The sequence below is a fragment of the Myodes glareolus genome, chromosome 23, assembly GCF_982192425.1.
Source record: "Myodes glareolus chromosome 23, mMyoGla1.1, whole genome shotgun sequence".
NCBI classification, from domain to species: domain Eukaryota; kingdom Metazoa; phylum Chordata; class Mammalia; order Rodentia; family Cricetidae; genus Myodes; species Myodes glareolus.
In genome coordinates this window covers 53,053,408-53,070,880 of record NC_142048.1, presented here as the reverse complement: position 1 = coordinate 53,070,880, position 17,473 = coordinate 53,053,408, and the positions used below count along the sequence as shown (strand labels likewise).

The following is a 17,473-nucleotide window of genomic DNA, read 5'->3' as shown; positions in this document are numbered from 1 at the left end:
AGTGCAAATCCATCCATCATTTTGCCCAACTATCAAGCCCTGCACATTAATATCACTGGCCCTGACTGGGTATATTGTAGCACCAGCATGAATCTTATCTTCCAACAGCCAGATCCAGTCTCAGTAAAGAATTAAAATGGTAAAATGAGACTCAGAATGTACCCAGGACATCTGTACAGTTACAGGGAGATCCAGATAGAAATGGCTATTTATTCCAGTCTTTAACCAAGCCAGCCCCAAGGTGGAACACAGTGAGGGTGTTTACTGCTCATTTCTAGTGTCAATCAGATCGGAAGCCTTTCTCTTTTATTTACTTTACTTACTTTATTTTTTTGAAGATTTATCTATTTATGTTGGGACCAATTGGACTCTGGGCCTTCAGCTGCTCTTCCCTGCTAGAACCTTCTAACTGAAGTCACTAGAAGCTGTGCCTTGCCTAGAGGATCAGAGGATGGGATTTTCACCTGTTGGCCATTGACTGCAGGGCATTCAAACCTCCATGGTGCTATTAAAGAGGGCCTTTGTAACAGTGATTGGAGATCCATGTGTCTGTCTGTCTCTGTGTGTGTTCCCTCAACCTCCAGCCCCTTGCCCGAAAATCGCGAACTGGATTTTAGCACATAGAGCGCAGACGGGGGGAGCGGGGCGCGGCAATTTATGCTTTATTTGCATGAGTGTTTTGCCTACAAATGCTGGTACTACATATATTCAGTACTTGAAGAAGTCAGAAGAAGGCCTTGGATCCCCTGGAACTGGAGTTATGGATGACTGTGAGCTTCATGCGGGTGCTGGAATTCGAATCCCATCTTCTGGAAGAGCAACCAGTACTCTTAACCTCCGTGACATTTTTCTGGCTCCTGTTCATTTTATTTTTGAGATAGGGTCTGACTGAGCAGCCCAGGTTGGCCTTAGTTCACAAAGAGCCATATGCCTCTATCTTCCAAGTACTGGGATGAAACATGTTCTTTACCATCCCTAATAGAGATGCATATCGCCTGGTACTTCACCTACCAATTGTGCAATTTACTACAATTGTTAAGGAAACTTAAAAACTCCTTTGATCCCACGCAGATACAATGGGATTAGCTTGAAAAATATATAGGACTGTATGTATGTGTGTATATGCACATATATGTGTATATGTGTGTGTATGTGTATACACATATGGATATATATAGATACACAATTGTTACCAAAATTTAGCACTCATCGCATTTTCTAAGGATAAAGTTTTGTGTTTAGCATGCCTGATTTCTTCAGTTGTAATTAAGTGTAGGAAATCCCCCCCAAAAAAGTTAAAATGGGTTTTCCCTCACACTCAGCTCTGCTTACTAGGACATCATTTAATATTCACTAACTCTGACCCCTGCTAGTGAAAGGGACACTTTAATTAGCACTGCAGCACTGAGCAGTGTGTCTTACATAGATCCTGGATGACCCAACTGAGAGAGCACCTTCATTTCCCACAGGTTTAAGCAACTGGGATATAAAATGATGTCATATTTAATGGAAAACAACCAAGGAAAATCAGTACAATATTACCACTAACTTAGAACATGGACCTAAAAGGGCAAATGAAAGCAAGAAAAATAAAAGCTGTGGTGAACTGTTAATTACTTTTTATAAACTTTGCAAAGAATTTAATATTTTAACATGACCAACATATTCAGAAAAGAAAAAAGCAAACTAATTGTATAATCAAAGGTCAAGGAAACCTTTGTTATTGAAATATCATCAAAGCAAAACTAACATTTGTATTTCTAAGTTTTGAAACATTGGAAGGGCATATTAATTTAAAGTAAAGATTTTCAATATGTCTGTGACAAAATTCTCATTGTATAACTTATGCTTGCATGTACACATGCATGTGTATACATATGTGTGTTTGTTCATGTGTATGCGTATGTGTGCACGTGTGTGAGCATGTGCTTGTAACTTCTAAGGTTGGCTTCTCAGTCTGACTTGTGTGCTTGTATGCTTTACATCAGATTTAAACTTTCCATGCTTGAATCCTTTTCCTTTTCAAAATATTATTTTTAAATAAAATATAATTACACATCCCTCTCCCCTTTATTCTCTTATGTTTGACTCTTGTAAGAACATTGCTATGCACTGAAAACAGCTTTCTAGAAGTCAGAGGAATTGGTGCTTTCTCTGGCAGCCGGTGATATGTATGAGGAGTCCGTGGCATAGACACGTATCAAGCATCAGCTCTAACTTTGAAAACCTCAAACAGCACATGAGAAATGGTGAGAACAACTCACACTGCTTTACGTTACACACTTTATGCTGAGTGTTGTGCTCCCACTCATTAGCTTCTACTCACACTGAAAATGGTACCAGCGTAAGGTTTGGTGGGGTAAGTTCGGTGTTATAGATTGTCATGGAATTTACTGGGCTAACATCCAGGAATACATAGTCCATTTTAAGTGACTGGAGTGGTCTCTATGGAAATTGCTTGTGTTGTTTGGATGAAAGGAACCAGGTCCTTACAATACTGGGAAGTGTCTGCCTGCTTTCTGGAAGTTAAATTCAACCCTGTTCCCAGTGAACGCAGGTCCCCGTGAAATCTCCAAAGATGTGCAGGTAGACAGAACACTTACGTCTGCACGTGGGTGGCTTCCCTCTGTTGCTCCACAAGCCATCCTCCTGACACACAGCAGTGGCTTGCTGACTGGCATCCAGCTTGAAGCCTTCGTTACATTCGTAAGTCACTTTACTGTCCAAAGTGAACTCATTTCCTGTGAAGGAGCCGTTACCTGGAGCCTCTGGAATTCCACAGGACACAGCTGAAGAAATAAGGAAGAAAACCATGCTCATTCTTAAGGAACTTTATTAAATTTTATCTTGATTTTTTTTATCTCAGAGACAAATTGATTAATTATGTTCTTCAGTTTTGTCAAAGGTACATGCATTTTCGGAATTTCAAGGATGCAGATGTTCAAGAGTAACATTGGAAAGCTTATCAAAATGGAGAAGAGTGGTTCCATGTCAAACACTGTACCAAAGGGACACTAGAGATACCAGGTGATAGCTCTCGGGTATAGGTTAGTAACAGCCCAATTGTTTTGTTGTGTTATTCCTTTTGGTCTCTGGTCCCTTTAAGGGGCAAGCCACACCCACTCCCAGTGACTTCTGACCTCTTGTCGCCATCTTTCTTTCTTTCTGTTTCCTCTCTTGGCGTGTGCACACGGGCTTTCTGTCTTTTCTCTGTTTCTGTCTTTCTTTCTCTCCCTCTCCTTCTCCCTCACCCTTTCTTTCTCTGCCCCCTCCCCTTTTCCTCCATAACCCCGAATAAATATTCTAATCTCATTTTACATGTCCATGTCTCTGTCTCCTGCCTGCCTTCCCACAGCCAGCTCTGCCACTCGCCACTAGGAATCTGCACCGCTCTGGCAGCCTCTGCCTGGCTTGTGGCTGCTCTGCGAGTCCGCTGCCTGGGTATCTTAGACAGGCCGCTTGGGGGGGCACGAAAGCATCATTTTTTAAGGAATAAAAGTGTGTTTATGTAGCAATCACACACGCTACCTTAGATATCTTTGGGCAGGAGGATGAAGGGTTGGCCGCTTCCTTATCATCAGAACAATGACTTTGAATATCAAGACCCACAAGAATTGGTCACAAGTGCACAGTATCCACCTCCCTTTTGTCTCCACCTTTCCCTACTCATTTCCTTCAACTCAATGGAGGTTATCTTTAAAGGATGCTGTGCTTTGCCTGATTTCACCTGATTCCATGATGAGAAATGTGGTTTCAACTGTGTAAACAAGGTGTGCAATCATTAAGAGGTAAGGGCCTCTGGAGGTTCTCATTCTGAAAGCAATTGCATTCTCCCGAGACCCAGGATAGTTCTCAAAGAGCTAACAAAACTGTTGGAAGAACAAGTCAGAGCTGAGTAGTGACACATACCTCTAATACTAACACTGGGGAGGCAGAGGTAGGTGGGTCTCTGAGTTCAAGAGTAGCCTGGTCTACAGAGTGAGTTCCAGGATAGCCAAGGCAACAAAGAAAAATCCTGTCTTGAAAAACCAAAAGAAAAGAAAAGAACAGAAAAGAAAGAAAAGAGAAGAGAAGAAAATAAAAAAAGAGAGTTCAAGTTCACTGGATTCTTGACCCAACATGTGATCATTTTCTCTCAAGAAAGGTCCTACCATGACGCTTCCTGATGTTTAGGAGCACCTCACCACCGATGACACCACACCTCTGGGACATTTAAGAGTCCAGAATTGTGAGCTGGTAGGACCTCTTTTCTCATAAATTTCTTAGCACTGGGAATTTTATTATACAATAAAAATACAATACAAAGGAGGCTGGTATAAATGTAAACAGATTTCCTATGATCACCAGGGCATCTATCAGCATGAGAGCTAACATCTTCTGAATTACCCAGAAAGATTAAATTAAAAGCAGTCCTCTGACCAATATGCATGTGCACGCACACACATTGCTGAATAGTTATTTTTAGATCAGAAACTTTTAGAAAACACAAACTCTGAAATTTTTTGTGCTGGCTTTTATTTTTGACAACTTCATACATGTGCACGGTGTGTTAGATGTTTACCCCATTACACTCTCATCACCCCCTAATCCTACTGAAACTATTCACAAACAGCCTCACTTTCTTCTCCTTCTTCTTCATGGACCACTGATTTTCACTGGGGTTGTCATATGTGTAGGTGAGGGGACAGTCACAGGCAAGGCAACCTGCCATGGGCTACACCACTGAGTAAAATTTCTCCTTTTGTCTCAGCAGTCTTTAATCCTCTATAGTCTTGCAGGAAAGACTGGAGTCTCATCAGCTCCTCTCCCATCCATTGTGGAATATACTGAAGGATCCACTCTTATGTAGGTCTTGTTCTGGAAGCCATAGCTGGTGTACGTTCAAAAGCTTTGCCATCTCTAGAGGACTTCTGCCCCCCACCTACAACTTTTACACCCTTTCTGCTTTCTATTTCATGATTTCAATCACCTGAAGTATCTGTCTCTTGTATAATACAATATTAACACATGGTGGGATATTAAAAAACAAATGCCGTACTTATGTGTAACCATCACTTTGGGAGAGGTCTTCAAATAAACAATAATCCAAGATTTTCCATAGCACTGTTCTTTCAAGATGACCTATTGACAGATAGGTTATCAACTGGAAGACTAAGGGGCCTTTGTAAAATGGCTATCTTTAAGAAATCTAGGAAATGTCACAGATTTTGTCCTTTTTACAATTCTCTTTATATTTATATTGCCATTTCTTTGTCCCCACCATATACCTCTCTGTTTCTCTCAACCATGTATCTATCCTTTGAATCCTAACTTGCCCTCCACTTCACTCCACACACTGTGCCCAGCCTTCGCTTCTCTTATGATTCTTACTTGTGGGCAAGCATGGGACGAAATGTCGTCTCCGGCAGGTTAAGTGGGAAAAGAGAACATCCCACAAGCTCACAGGAAATGCTTCCCATTAATGGGGTTCTTACCCAGGGGGCCAAGATCAACTGGCTCACAGACGATTCTGTTCAATCTAAAATCTTTCAAATAAAAGTGAACTCTGCTTAGGAGGCCTCTGGAGACTCTGCCCTACGTAGTCTGTACAGTAATGAGCAGTCTGCGCTGAGATTTGGACTACAGTTTCTATCCCTGGGAGAGTGGTCATTAAAGGCACTGGGGTGAGGGGCACTTCTGACGCTCACCAGCCTTCAGCGATTTTTAACTCTGTTCAACCCATGGGGTTTTATGGCTACGACTCTGAACTTAAGCCAGTATCATTTTCCATATTTAAGCCACGAGTTAAGAATAAACGTTCCTGCTCCATCACTCTTTTGAAAATACCTACTATGGATTTAAAACACCAACTGCTGGGTTTGAAGAACCTAAATTTACTGAAATGAACATCAGGGAAGACTTGACAGTGGATTTCTCAGAATCCTCTTGTCAGCATCGACAGAAGTGAGACAGACCTGGTCCCAAAATTCAGAGGAGGGAAGTCTAACCTGGAACATTCCCAGAGCCAGTCATGTCCTTAGTCCTACTGCGCCTCTGAACTTCCACAGATGAGACACTCCAATGGTACTAGCCACAGACTCAGAAAGTTGTATGAACGGAGAGGGTTTTAGACATCACACTATTATATATCAACATTGTTATCTTTACCAATAGTGTATTGGGCATCCCCTGATAAAGACCTTAGGACAGTGGAAATGTGTTTCATATACATTATCTCATTCAACACTTAACACAAACAGAGAGTTAGAATCAATCACTACTATGCATTACTCCCGAGGAGCATAGATGATAGAGATATTGTGCCCTTACCTGAATTCTTTTGTCATTGTTAAGATTTCTTTCTTTTTTTTTTATTTTATGTGCACATATGTCTGGGCACCATGTATGTACCTGTTAGTCATGGAGGCAAGAAGAGGGTGTCAGGTATCCTCGAACTGGAGCTATTGATAGTTGTAAGCTGTCATGTGGGTGCAGGAAACTAAACCTGTGACCTCTGAATGAACAGCTAGCATCGTTAGCAACTTTAACCTCCAAGCCATCTCTCCAGTCTCCCTCACCTGAATTCTTACCACCAATTCAAAACTGTGACAGTGTATCGATCTCAGGTAGTGATGCCTCTTGCTTTCTGACCCCAGAATACTACCCAGGATGTTCAGGTTTGTTTTCCTGTCTAATATTCAGACATCAGGAGTCCGCCAATCAAATGACCAACAGCGTAAAAGTCAGTTTTCACAGCACAATTCTAAAAACAAAGCACAATCACTTGTGCTAATATTCCAGAGGCTTCTTTGCCCATTCTCCTCTCTATCTGAGATTTCTCAAGTCTCCTCCTTGGGTAATTAGTGATGAATCACCCCTGTACTTAAACCTTTACTGCATCTCAGAGCAATCAATACCAATGGAGCATGAGGCCACAAAGGAAAACCACAGAAGGTGAAGAGGACACGACAGAGGCCCCCGAGGCTGGTGCTCGCCTAGTGCTGGGCAGTGCTTCTGCTCATTTGCCATGGCAGTGTGATGTCAGGAATCTGCAAGGACACAGGCTAGCCTGGGCAATATACTTCCATTTGTTATAATGGCTGACGGTGGCTACTGAGAGCAAGGATAGATGGAGGGAACCAACAGCTGGGTTTGAAGGACCTAAATTAAACAGATGAACACTTTAAAGTCACGGGCCGCGCAAAATGGTCAGCTGTACAGGAGGATAGACCAGAATGTTCCAAGCCTCTTAAAAACATTTAGCACAGGATATCCCAAAGACAGAAGGAAAACAAACAGAAACTAACATAAAAGCATCATAAATGTGCCCCTTTAGTGCCTTCTTACAAATGACTAACGACAAAGACTCTGGCCTCATCTTGCAATCTCCAGGACATTTGTTTAGGGAGCCCATGTGTGTAACCCAGCTGTAAAACAAAACAGGTTTGCCCACCGACATGAACAAAGTCACTAAGGAGGTATAGGTACTGAAGTTGAAAAGTAATAGTCATTTCTTCAGAACGCAGAGCAAGTTTTGGTTCCAAAACAAAACTGTCTAAAGAACGATAACCAAAGGAATTTAATACATAGGTGGGCACTCTGAGTTCAAGCTCTGAATCTGACGTCTCTGGGGTTGTTTCCCAGAGATCCTTGCCCCAAGAGCAGTAATAACTCATGTGTTGGGTAGATGTATGGTTCGGGTAGGTGGCTTCCGTGAGGTGGTGAGATGATCGAAGACTGTAACATGGATCACCCAGAGGTACACACTGGTCCTGCTAACGTCTAGGGTTCTAAAGCTATTTATCTCTTGCTTTCACAAAAATAACAGTAAAAACTGTATTAGAAACTAAAGAATAACAAGCGTAATTGCAGATGGCAGTGCACAGCCCCACTGGTGGTCATGAGCTATGATAGTCACTGTTAGAAACAGCGTGGTGGGGACTCAAAACTGAAAAATGCAGGCCAGAAAGATGACTCAGAGGGTAAGAGCACCTGCAGCTACGAATAACCCCGTGAGCTGTGTCCTGGTGACTACAACTGAAGGAGATAAATGATGCCTGCAAGGTGTCCTCTGACCTTCATACCCACACAATGGCAAACACACACACACACACACACACACACACACACACACACACACACACACACCTCAAGGGAACCTTGGTCGTGTTACCTACCAATTCCACTTCTGAGTTTGAGCCCAAATGCTGGGTCATATTCTCAGTAACATTGCTTACAGTCACTGAAATGTAGAAGCTGCCTGGGTTCCCACTAATGGATGCATGGATAGCAAAATGCCAATTTACATATATCCACTGGATAGTCCTCAGCTTCAGGAAGGAAGGGTGTTATGGAACACAGCACAACAGCGGTGATCCTGAGGGCACTGTAGCGAGGGAGGGGGCCAGCAACAAAAGGGAAAAACTGGGTCATTCTGCTCACACAAGAAACCTGAGTAGAATATTAGGAGAGGAGAAGAATTTGAATTTCTAGGGCTGGCGTGGGGTCGGGAATTGTCTGTCAGCGAGACGGAATTTCTGCAAGAGGAAACCATGCTGGAATCAGATGCTAGTGATGGTTGCACGCCATTATGGATGCATTTAGTACCATTCATCCAGAAGTTTATGCCATGTGTATGTTACTATGACAGAAACATGCACAGTGTTTCCCTCATATGGGTACATGAGCAAGATGGTAAAGGTCAGGCAGGGAACAGTGCATATATTACAATATGTAATCAATCATCACTCCTCATTTTCCTTCCATTTTCATTGACAAGAGAAGCTATGATTCAGCAGGGAGCATTTAGGCTAATGAATACAATCTTTTTCTTTTTTTTCTATTCCTTTACGTGTGTTTGTGTTCTGCCTGCACATATGTATATGGACCCCATTGTGTGCCTGCTCCCCTAGAGGCCAGAAGAGGGCATCAGATTCAATAGAACTGAAGTTCCAGAAAGTTATACGCCATCATGTGGGTGCAGGGAATTGAGCCCCCGAGACCTTTGGAAGAGCCAATTAACTCCGAGTGCTCTTAACTGCTGAGCTATCTCTCCAGCCCCACTGAACACAAATTTTAAGATAATCAACTTTGAAAGACATAATAAATTCTCAAAACCACTGGCCTTGCTATGTGTCTACATATTAATGAAATAACCATTATGGAATATAACATGGACGGAAGCATGACTCCAAAATTTGAAAGGCTGTTGTGACTATGAACTAAGAAAGATGCATGTAGAAAGGCATGTTCCCATACTCTACCGTGTATTTCCTGACAGCTGTTGTTTGCAAATGATGCTTTTTTTCTAGAAAAATCTTTACTGATTCTCTTAGAAAATCATATAATATATTATAAAATGATATAATTATCATTCCTTGAAAAAACACAGAATGAGTTTAAGCCACTGACTTAGGGACTTAATGTACTAGGAGCTGTAGAGCTTAGTTTCAGAACAAGGAAACAAAACTCTCCAATGTGTTTTTCCTGTAGCTAAGGAATAAGCTTCTGGAAAGGTCAAATCCACAGAAGACTCCACTTCACTTTTACTAAATCATGCTTTAATGCTGCCGCACTGCTCATTTCTACGGGGAGCCAGGTGGGCCGCTGCCCAGCGGGAAAATGGTAGCAGACATCAGGCCAGAAGAGCGTTCCCAGGATGCTAGGAGAAAACATGACCTTGGGCAGTCTAAATATGTAAGCCAAAGCAGTAGGTGTCTTCCAGAAAACACAAGTAACAGAGGAAAGGGAGAGAACTGCAGTTACGCACACAGTGATGGACAGATGGCAGGTGGATGTATGGATGCCTAGATGGATAGATGGATAAATGATATATAGATGAATAGGTGATGATGCTAGAGAGACAGTAGGGAAATAATGGGAAAATAGAAAAGTAGATGATTGATAGATGATAGATAGAGGATGATAGATAGATGATAGATAGATAGATAGATAGATAGATAGATAGATAGATAGATAGATAGTAGAAAGGTAGGAGACAATAGATACATGGCTAAATAGATGACTGATAGGTAATCAAGAGATGGCATCAACACATAGATAGGTGGGCATAGTGGCTGGGTGATTGAATGAATGGACGGGAGATGAATAGATAGATGCATAGGAAGGGAGAGGAGAGACAGGTAGGAAGACCCGTACTTGCAAAGCTGCCCATGAAGAAATCTACACCTGAATTAAAACATAATGACACAGTTGGAAAGTCATATTCACTGGTGACAGAAAAGTAACAGAAATCACATGATTCAACACTGAGGTCTCATGATGGACAGAAAGGAATAGAAGGTGGCTTCCATAATTTCAAAGGCATTAGATACCTGACATGCCAGATTCTCCCATAGATCACTAAGTGAAGAATGTGGGGGCTGGAAAATCACCATTCCATTGTTTAAATGAAAAAAATATATGTGGGTCTCCAAATTAACAATTCTGTAATAGCTAATGGGCAACTCAAAGGCGTGTGGGTCGAGGAGGGCTGGCCTCAACCCTAGTCGGGTGACCTAAATTTCTCTTAAACTAGATAAAGTATTCAACGGAACATACATGTTTCTCTTAAACTAGACAAAGTAGTTCAACTGAACATACATGTTTCTCTTGAGCTAGACAATGTAGTTCCATTAAATAGTTCTGTGAAAATCTTAGACATTTAGTTTGACTTGAACTTTGCTTCAGTCAGAGAACCTGGAAGGACACTACTGAGTGCTTCCACGTGTGGTGGGAACACACCATGTGACCTGAGCAAACCTACTCCGCAGGGAGCTGGAGCGAAAGGGTACCACGTGGTCTCTGGAGCCACCCTGACTCACAAGAAGACTCTTGTGAGTCTTCTGTATTTTTCTGGACTAGTTTCTGAAAATTTCCCAATAGAATCAATCAAAAGTCTAGCAGTGAAGCATTCTGCAGCCTCTCCCTTGCAGGCACCATTCCAGGGGGCAACATGCATTGTGCATAGACTGCAATTTTCTCATCAAGATCCAAGCAGCGACTGCAAACTCCAAGCATTGCACAATGGTGGAAAACTATGCAGAACAGAATACCCAACTTCACAGAAAACCAGAAACTTCCATTTAAGCTCATTTGTCCAATAGCCTCTGGCCTTACATCTGTGGAATGAAGGACCAGTTACTAAAAGTTTACTTAAATGGTAACTTTTTGTTTCATGGTCAATTTCATTGGGAGATGGTGGTGAGACATTGCTGAGGGCATAATTAAGTTACTAACAGGGAGCAAAGGAGTGAAAAACAATTCTATAATGCTGCCTGGCTTGCCCAATGTCTAGTCTCCTGTCTCTTTCTCTGTGTCCAGTGTAAAGCCCAGAACCTGGCCCAGAGCACAGAGGTCACAGACAGCCCACACCATGACAGTGTCCACCCATCCCCACCCATCCTTGCAAGAGACATTTGGAACAGTCAGAGATCATTTGCCAACAGTGTACCTGAGAAAGGTCTTGACCATGTGTCCAGAGAAGGAGGTTATCCAAACCTTCTCTCCTTTCCTCTCATGCTACCACCCCATTCAAATTCCTGCCATACCCACACAGCTTCATGGGGGTACAGTCCCCAGTGCTCTAACTCCAGTTCCCCAAAGCAAGTCTAATTGTCTCAGACGACCACTACAGCTCACGTGATGGTCAGTCTTCATTCAAGCAGTAGGAAGTGGCAGAGGCCATCAAAAGAATCCAGGTTTTGCAATTGAAGAGACAGAGGGACTGAGACATAGCGTTTTTTTTTTAATTGCCAGTTGACCCAGCCTAACAGTTAATTGAGAATGCGCATCAATAAAATGAGCTCAAGCATCCTTTTCCCCATGATAATGTTAATATGACACTGAACAATATTATCCTTTCATAATCATAATATCTTTTTTCAGAAGTCACTGTACAAGGCCTGCCCAAGACTAAACTCATTGGCTCTCTTTGAGAAGCTATAGGAAATTAAAGATTGCTAAAGGTTGGGGAGCCATAGCCCTCAGTGAAGTAGCCGCGAGCACATTGTCTTCGCTCAGATAAATACCTGCCATACACATGCAGGCACTCTAATATGATTTTTATGTACAAAACATGAAAAATTAATAAATTAAATAATACTTTTTTGTCAATTATTAACTGACAAACTTACTATCACACACATTTTTATAATAACGGATTTTTTAAAGCTTTACTTGTGTGTGTATGTGTGTTTGCCTACTCTATGTATGTGCATCATACGTGTGGAGTTCAGAAGAGGATCTGGGATCCCTTGGAACTGGAGTTACAGAAGACTGTGAGCTGCCATGTGGGTCCTGGGAACCAAAGCTATGTCCTCCGTAAGCGCAACCAGTGCTCTTAACCGCTGACCCATCTCTCCAGTCCCTAATTATAAAATATTAACAAGGATATTTTATAATATTAATCTGATGACTTAGGTGTGTTTTCTTCCCATCATGCAGTTAACTACAGTGGTGTGAGTTATCGAATCCTTACACCAAGAGTGTTAGGTCCTTCCAGTCATCTTCATTTTATAGGGCACACTCACATACTGAGTGCACACTCACATACTGAGTGCACACTCACATACTGGATGCATTACCCTAATGCACGCTTAGGTGACATCAAGGCAGCCTTGACCCCACCCCAGATGCCTAATGCTGAGCTTCTGCACCTTTCCCTAAGGCATAGTCCTTTCCTGTCTCAACTAAGACAGGAAAATAGTTCACGGTCTCTCTTCCCTTGGACCTCTTCACGGCATTCAAGGTGCAGAAGGACCGCATTTCCTGACTGTCACACTCTCTATAACCCTGAGCTGAACCTCACAATCCAGGCCTTGCCGTATTTGCTGAAGGACTGAAGATCAACTCCTCTGACGTAGGAAGCCGAGCTTTATGAGTTTTTCACCCTGTACTTTAAAAATGGCATTGGTAATGGCTTCACCCTCTCTGTCATTTATGTCTTAAAACATGGGAAAATATGACTTCTCCTAGGGATATCAAACTTCCTATTTTGATCATTTCCTGGGCAGTTACTTCAGCCCTTGTTAATGTTTAGGCTAATTAAGCTCCATATCTCTGAAAGTAGATACATTTCCTATTTTATTATATTAAGCGTGTGCTCTGATTTAATGACATTTTCCTGTGTTCTTGTGTTCATGATAACTGTTGGCTTCATGCAACTCTTTGCCAGTCATTGTGTGTGTCGATCTAGCAGTTAGTCTGAAGCACAGAGTTAATACCTTTCTCTGTGTGCATCTATAAACGACTATATGAGTAGTTTTTACATTACCTATTTATATTTCCTTCTGTTGCTGTCTGTTCTTAGGAAACTTTACTAAAGGTTGCTAGCCCATGCCCATCCTTGCTAAAATACTGGCATTGAGTTAATTACCAGACTTACTCCCAGCTACGAGAAACTGCCAAGCATAAAGATCTAAAAAAAAAAAAAATCTAAGTGACAGAAAAGTTTACTTAGAAGTTTGAAAAGCTACAGGAAAAGGGTTGACGGCAATCTCTGCGGTGCTCTCCACCTCTCAGTCTCCTAGCTCTACCTGGAAGAGAAGGAGGTAAAGAGATCGACACTGTGGCCCAGACAAGCAGACAGCCTGCAAATCCATCCCTGGAAAAGTACTCAGAAACAACTGGCTAGCAAAGCCACTCCCAAAAGTGTCCTTTCCGCTAGAGGGGCGCAGAAACCTCCGTGGGATAGCTTGACTAATGAAATCAGACACCAACAGAATCCCTGACCTTCTGCTTCGAGACTCCTGTTCCCACGTCTGATGTGAAAAATTGCTCAGGCCTTCAAAACAGATTTAGAGAGCCGCTAAACAGGACCCACCTGTGCGCCAGCCAAGCCAGATGTGTAACATCATGCCAGAAGGTGCCCAGCTAGCTCACTGCATACGTAAAACACGCCCGAGAATCCAGGGAGAGGAAACATTTCTTTCTCAAAAAGTTCATGTTTTTTTTTTTTTTCTCTCTAACTCCTGTTATTCTGGAAGTTAGCTATTTCCCCCATGAGGTCAAAAGCTAACAAAGTCTATGACTTTGAGTGGAAAAGCAGGGCCAAGAATCAGGTGTTGGCAGATTTTACATTTTCACATGTGATTTTTTAATATAAGTGTGTGATGTAAGCATTAACACAAGTCTAAATGTCTCAGGGAGCATGTCTCAGCCGCTCAACTTTATAGTGATTATAAATGAACCTGTGAGATTTTTTTCTGGACAATGACAGCATTTGGAATTTTTTTTTCAAAAAGTAAGCTAATTTCTACACATTTCTGTTTTTGTTTGTCTTCTATACTGTTTCTGTAAGCTTGCTATTAAAATATATTACACTATGTAAAATACAAGTAAACAGGTAGCCTTCATCTATTTATCTTGCTAAGCTTCCAGACCACATATCTTCGTTTGAGGAAAGCATAGTTGGATGCAGAATGCCATATGTCACTCACAGCCCTTCAGGGGTCAAAGGCCCCAAGCATAGGCATACCTGGAACACTATAGTGATTACATGGAGAAAGCATCACCTTGGCTTGGTTTCAGGCTGATTCTGCCCCAAAGCACCATGTATGTTAGAAACCACATGGACAACAGCCATTGTTGGCATCAAGAACCATATCCATTTACTCAAATACTCAGGTTGATAGTTACTGCGGTCCAAGCATTGTGCTACTGCTGTGGTATCAAGAGTAAGACAGAAGCTCTGCCATTGAAAAGCAGGGAGCATCCCAAAGGGGCTCACACAAGTCCTCTCTACCAACTCCATCCTGGGCTTGGGGACTACAGAGCACAGGCCCTGTGGGAGGCACTGAGTTAGAATTTTAAATTGTCCTTTAAAAGTTAAAAACTTTATGATTTTTAAGAGTCTCGCAAATAAATAGAACAGTATACATCAAAATTAATCAGAATTTGAATTCTTCTTTTTCTTTTGTTGTCATCTGTTTTGTTTAGGTAGCCATTTGTGTCCTGGAAGTCACTCTGTAAACCAGGCTGGCCTTGAGTTCCCAGAGATCTGCTGGCCTCTGCCTCCTCAGTGCTGGCATTAAAGATGTGCGCCTCCATATCTGGTGGCCCTGAATTTTTCTTCTCAACAAGTACTCAGGATGATTTTTGTAAACAGAGATAGGTATGATTCCCCTGATCAGGAAGACGTGGAAAGACACAAGGGTGAGAAATAAGTCATAGGTGTTGAGATGGAGTACAGGATCCCTGGGTAACCACCGGAGACTGAGGGGGGGACTACAGTGGGGCTTGATGACTAGATATGAAGAGACGATTTCCACCCGCCATCATGGTGTGGTCAGATGGAAAATACACACGTGACAAAGCACATGCTTGCTTATGTAGAACTCTTTGTATAGACAGCCACATCCCTCATCCTCCCAACAGTGTCAGGGGAGCCACTGCTTTCCACAGGGACAATGTCTGGCAAGATGTCTTGTCCTGATCCTCTCTCACATCCAGTTCTCTGCAAACCCTGGACAGCCTGCTTGACTTGAATGTTTCAACTTCCCACCCTTCAAGACTCTTCCAACGCCAGTTCCACGAGCACCCCATACTCATTCCTAGGTGCCCAACAGGGTTTGTCCCTCAGTCACCTGTGGGGCTGTCACCCACTCACATCCCAGTCCAGCAATTTCTTCTCGAGGGCCTGGTGTTTGTGAACTGTCGGTGTTTCAGGTAAAGACTGCACTATCCCTTTAACGAAAATCCATCAGTTATTCTGTGTCCTGTTTACTCAGGTTTTTGACCGTCTCCACGCTTGGTCTTTTATTGAATTCAAAGGCATCCTTATCAAAGTCCTGCATACTAGAACAAAGGTTCTGTGATACTCTTCTGTCCAACCTGCCCATGCCACTCCCCACTCTTCCCTATCCTGAAGAAAGGGAGACGAACACCAGGTACTATCATTCATTTTTACACTATTTTATACACACTATGGAATATGTTTACATTTCCAGGGCAAGCACTGCTGATACATCATGGAATTTTCTTTCATTGCAAGGGACATGACTGGTCTCTGTGGCCAGTCTCAACCTGGGAAACTCATAACCCTTCTGTGAGAAAACCTTCCTTGGCATGCTTCATCCAACTGCATTATGGGAAAGAACTTTGCACATACACCCTCACTATTACCTTAATCACGAGCCATATTTTGTGGTGCTCAGTCTGCACTAAGCACGGATGGGGAAACACATTGTTCAGTTTGTCACAGGATATAGAAAGATGATGCTCCCTTGCAGAAATGCCTGAGATAGGATTTGAGTGAGAGAATTGTGCTTTGGCGTGTGGCCTGAACTTGGCTACTCTGACCACTCCAGAGGTTGGCAGATGTCAACTCATTAGCTGGAACTCGTCTACAGTTGACATGTTCCCAACTCACACTCTAAAGAAGGATGGAAACAATAAGGCAAAGACAACAGAACAGACTATATATGGCGCAAGAAGACAGCGCTTATTGCCTGGTTCCTCACAGATAACATTCAGACCATACAGTCTATGACTATAGGTAATAGGAGGCTGTCACCTGCTCGGCTCCGTAAGTGTGTTGATGTTAGACAAGTCAGCCAAGTGCCCTCTGAAAACCCAGCAACAAGACTAAGTCTGTGTTGTCTTCCAGCGGGAGTTCCTTTTTCAACAACAGCCTCTTGTCCTGTGCTGGGGTCGGGCTTCATGCCAACATAGTCATTTACGACTTCAAACCAAACAGGTGAGGAGGTGTCTGTTCTGGAATTGTAGATCCTGAAGCCAAACCTCAGGCAATAACCCCTGCAGGTCCATACCCTTAGGAAAACCCCTCACCCCTCACCGGATCATGGGAGTAACACACTTGCCCAGCTAGTTCAAATCTGTAAGATGAGTTGACTCCAGCCAATTGGCTCTGGGTTAAATAGGCCGTATGGACTCACATATCTGCAGTTTAGAGTGTGGTTCACACACTGCCTACACTCTATCTTCACACACACACACACACACACACACACACATACACACACACACACACACACACGGGGTAGGGAACACACTCATAGAATTCCCAGTCATCGTGTGTAATTTTGCATTTAAATTCTCATTAATTTCTGTTTAAACTTCTAAATAAATCTACATCTCTCGAGCTACTGAGTTACTTTCAGAATAGAAGAATCTTATAGAAGAAAATTTGCATATGAAAATGAAGTCAAGGGTCACAATTAACCCATATGGTTTATGTCCATAAGTAAAAAAAAAAAGCTGTGACTTAATAAATACATTAATTAATTAACACTCCAGGGTTTCAATTATAATTCCTTAGCTTTTAAAAGGATGCTTTGCTGTTGACTTTTTAAAGGTGAAGATCCTGGACCTTCGGGAAGAGGCTAGCTCTGGAATCAGGAGGTGTATGGGAGGCAGAGGTGATGGAGGTAACTGATTCTCAGATGTTCACAGTGAAGTCTCCTTAGATAGCATCATCTGCAGGTACTCATAGCCACAGAGCTAAAGAGCTGTATAAGTAGAACCTTAGGAAACA

The 17,473-nt window shown here is 42.4% G+C and overlaps 1 protein-coding gene across 2 annotated transcripts in view; it reads right to left on the bottom strand.

The window, feature by feature from the left end:
* Nucleotides 1–17,473, bottom strand: part of Csmd1 (CUB and Sushi multiple domains 1) — a 1,511,659-nt gene that overhangs the window by 68,269 nt on the left and 1,425,917 nt on the right. For both annotated transcript variants that reach the window (XM_087901170.1, XM_087901171.1), the window contains exon 50: nt 2,604–2,789. In XM_087901170.1, the coding sequence (XP_087757296.1) occupies nt 2,604–2,789 (186 nt within the window). The remainder of the gene's footprint in view (nt 1–2,603; nt 2,790–17,473) is intronic.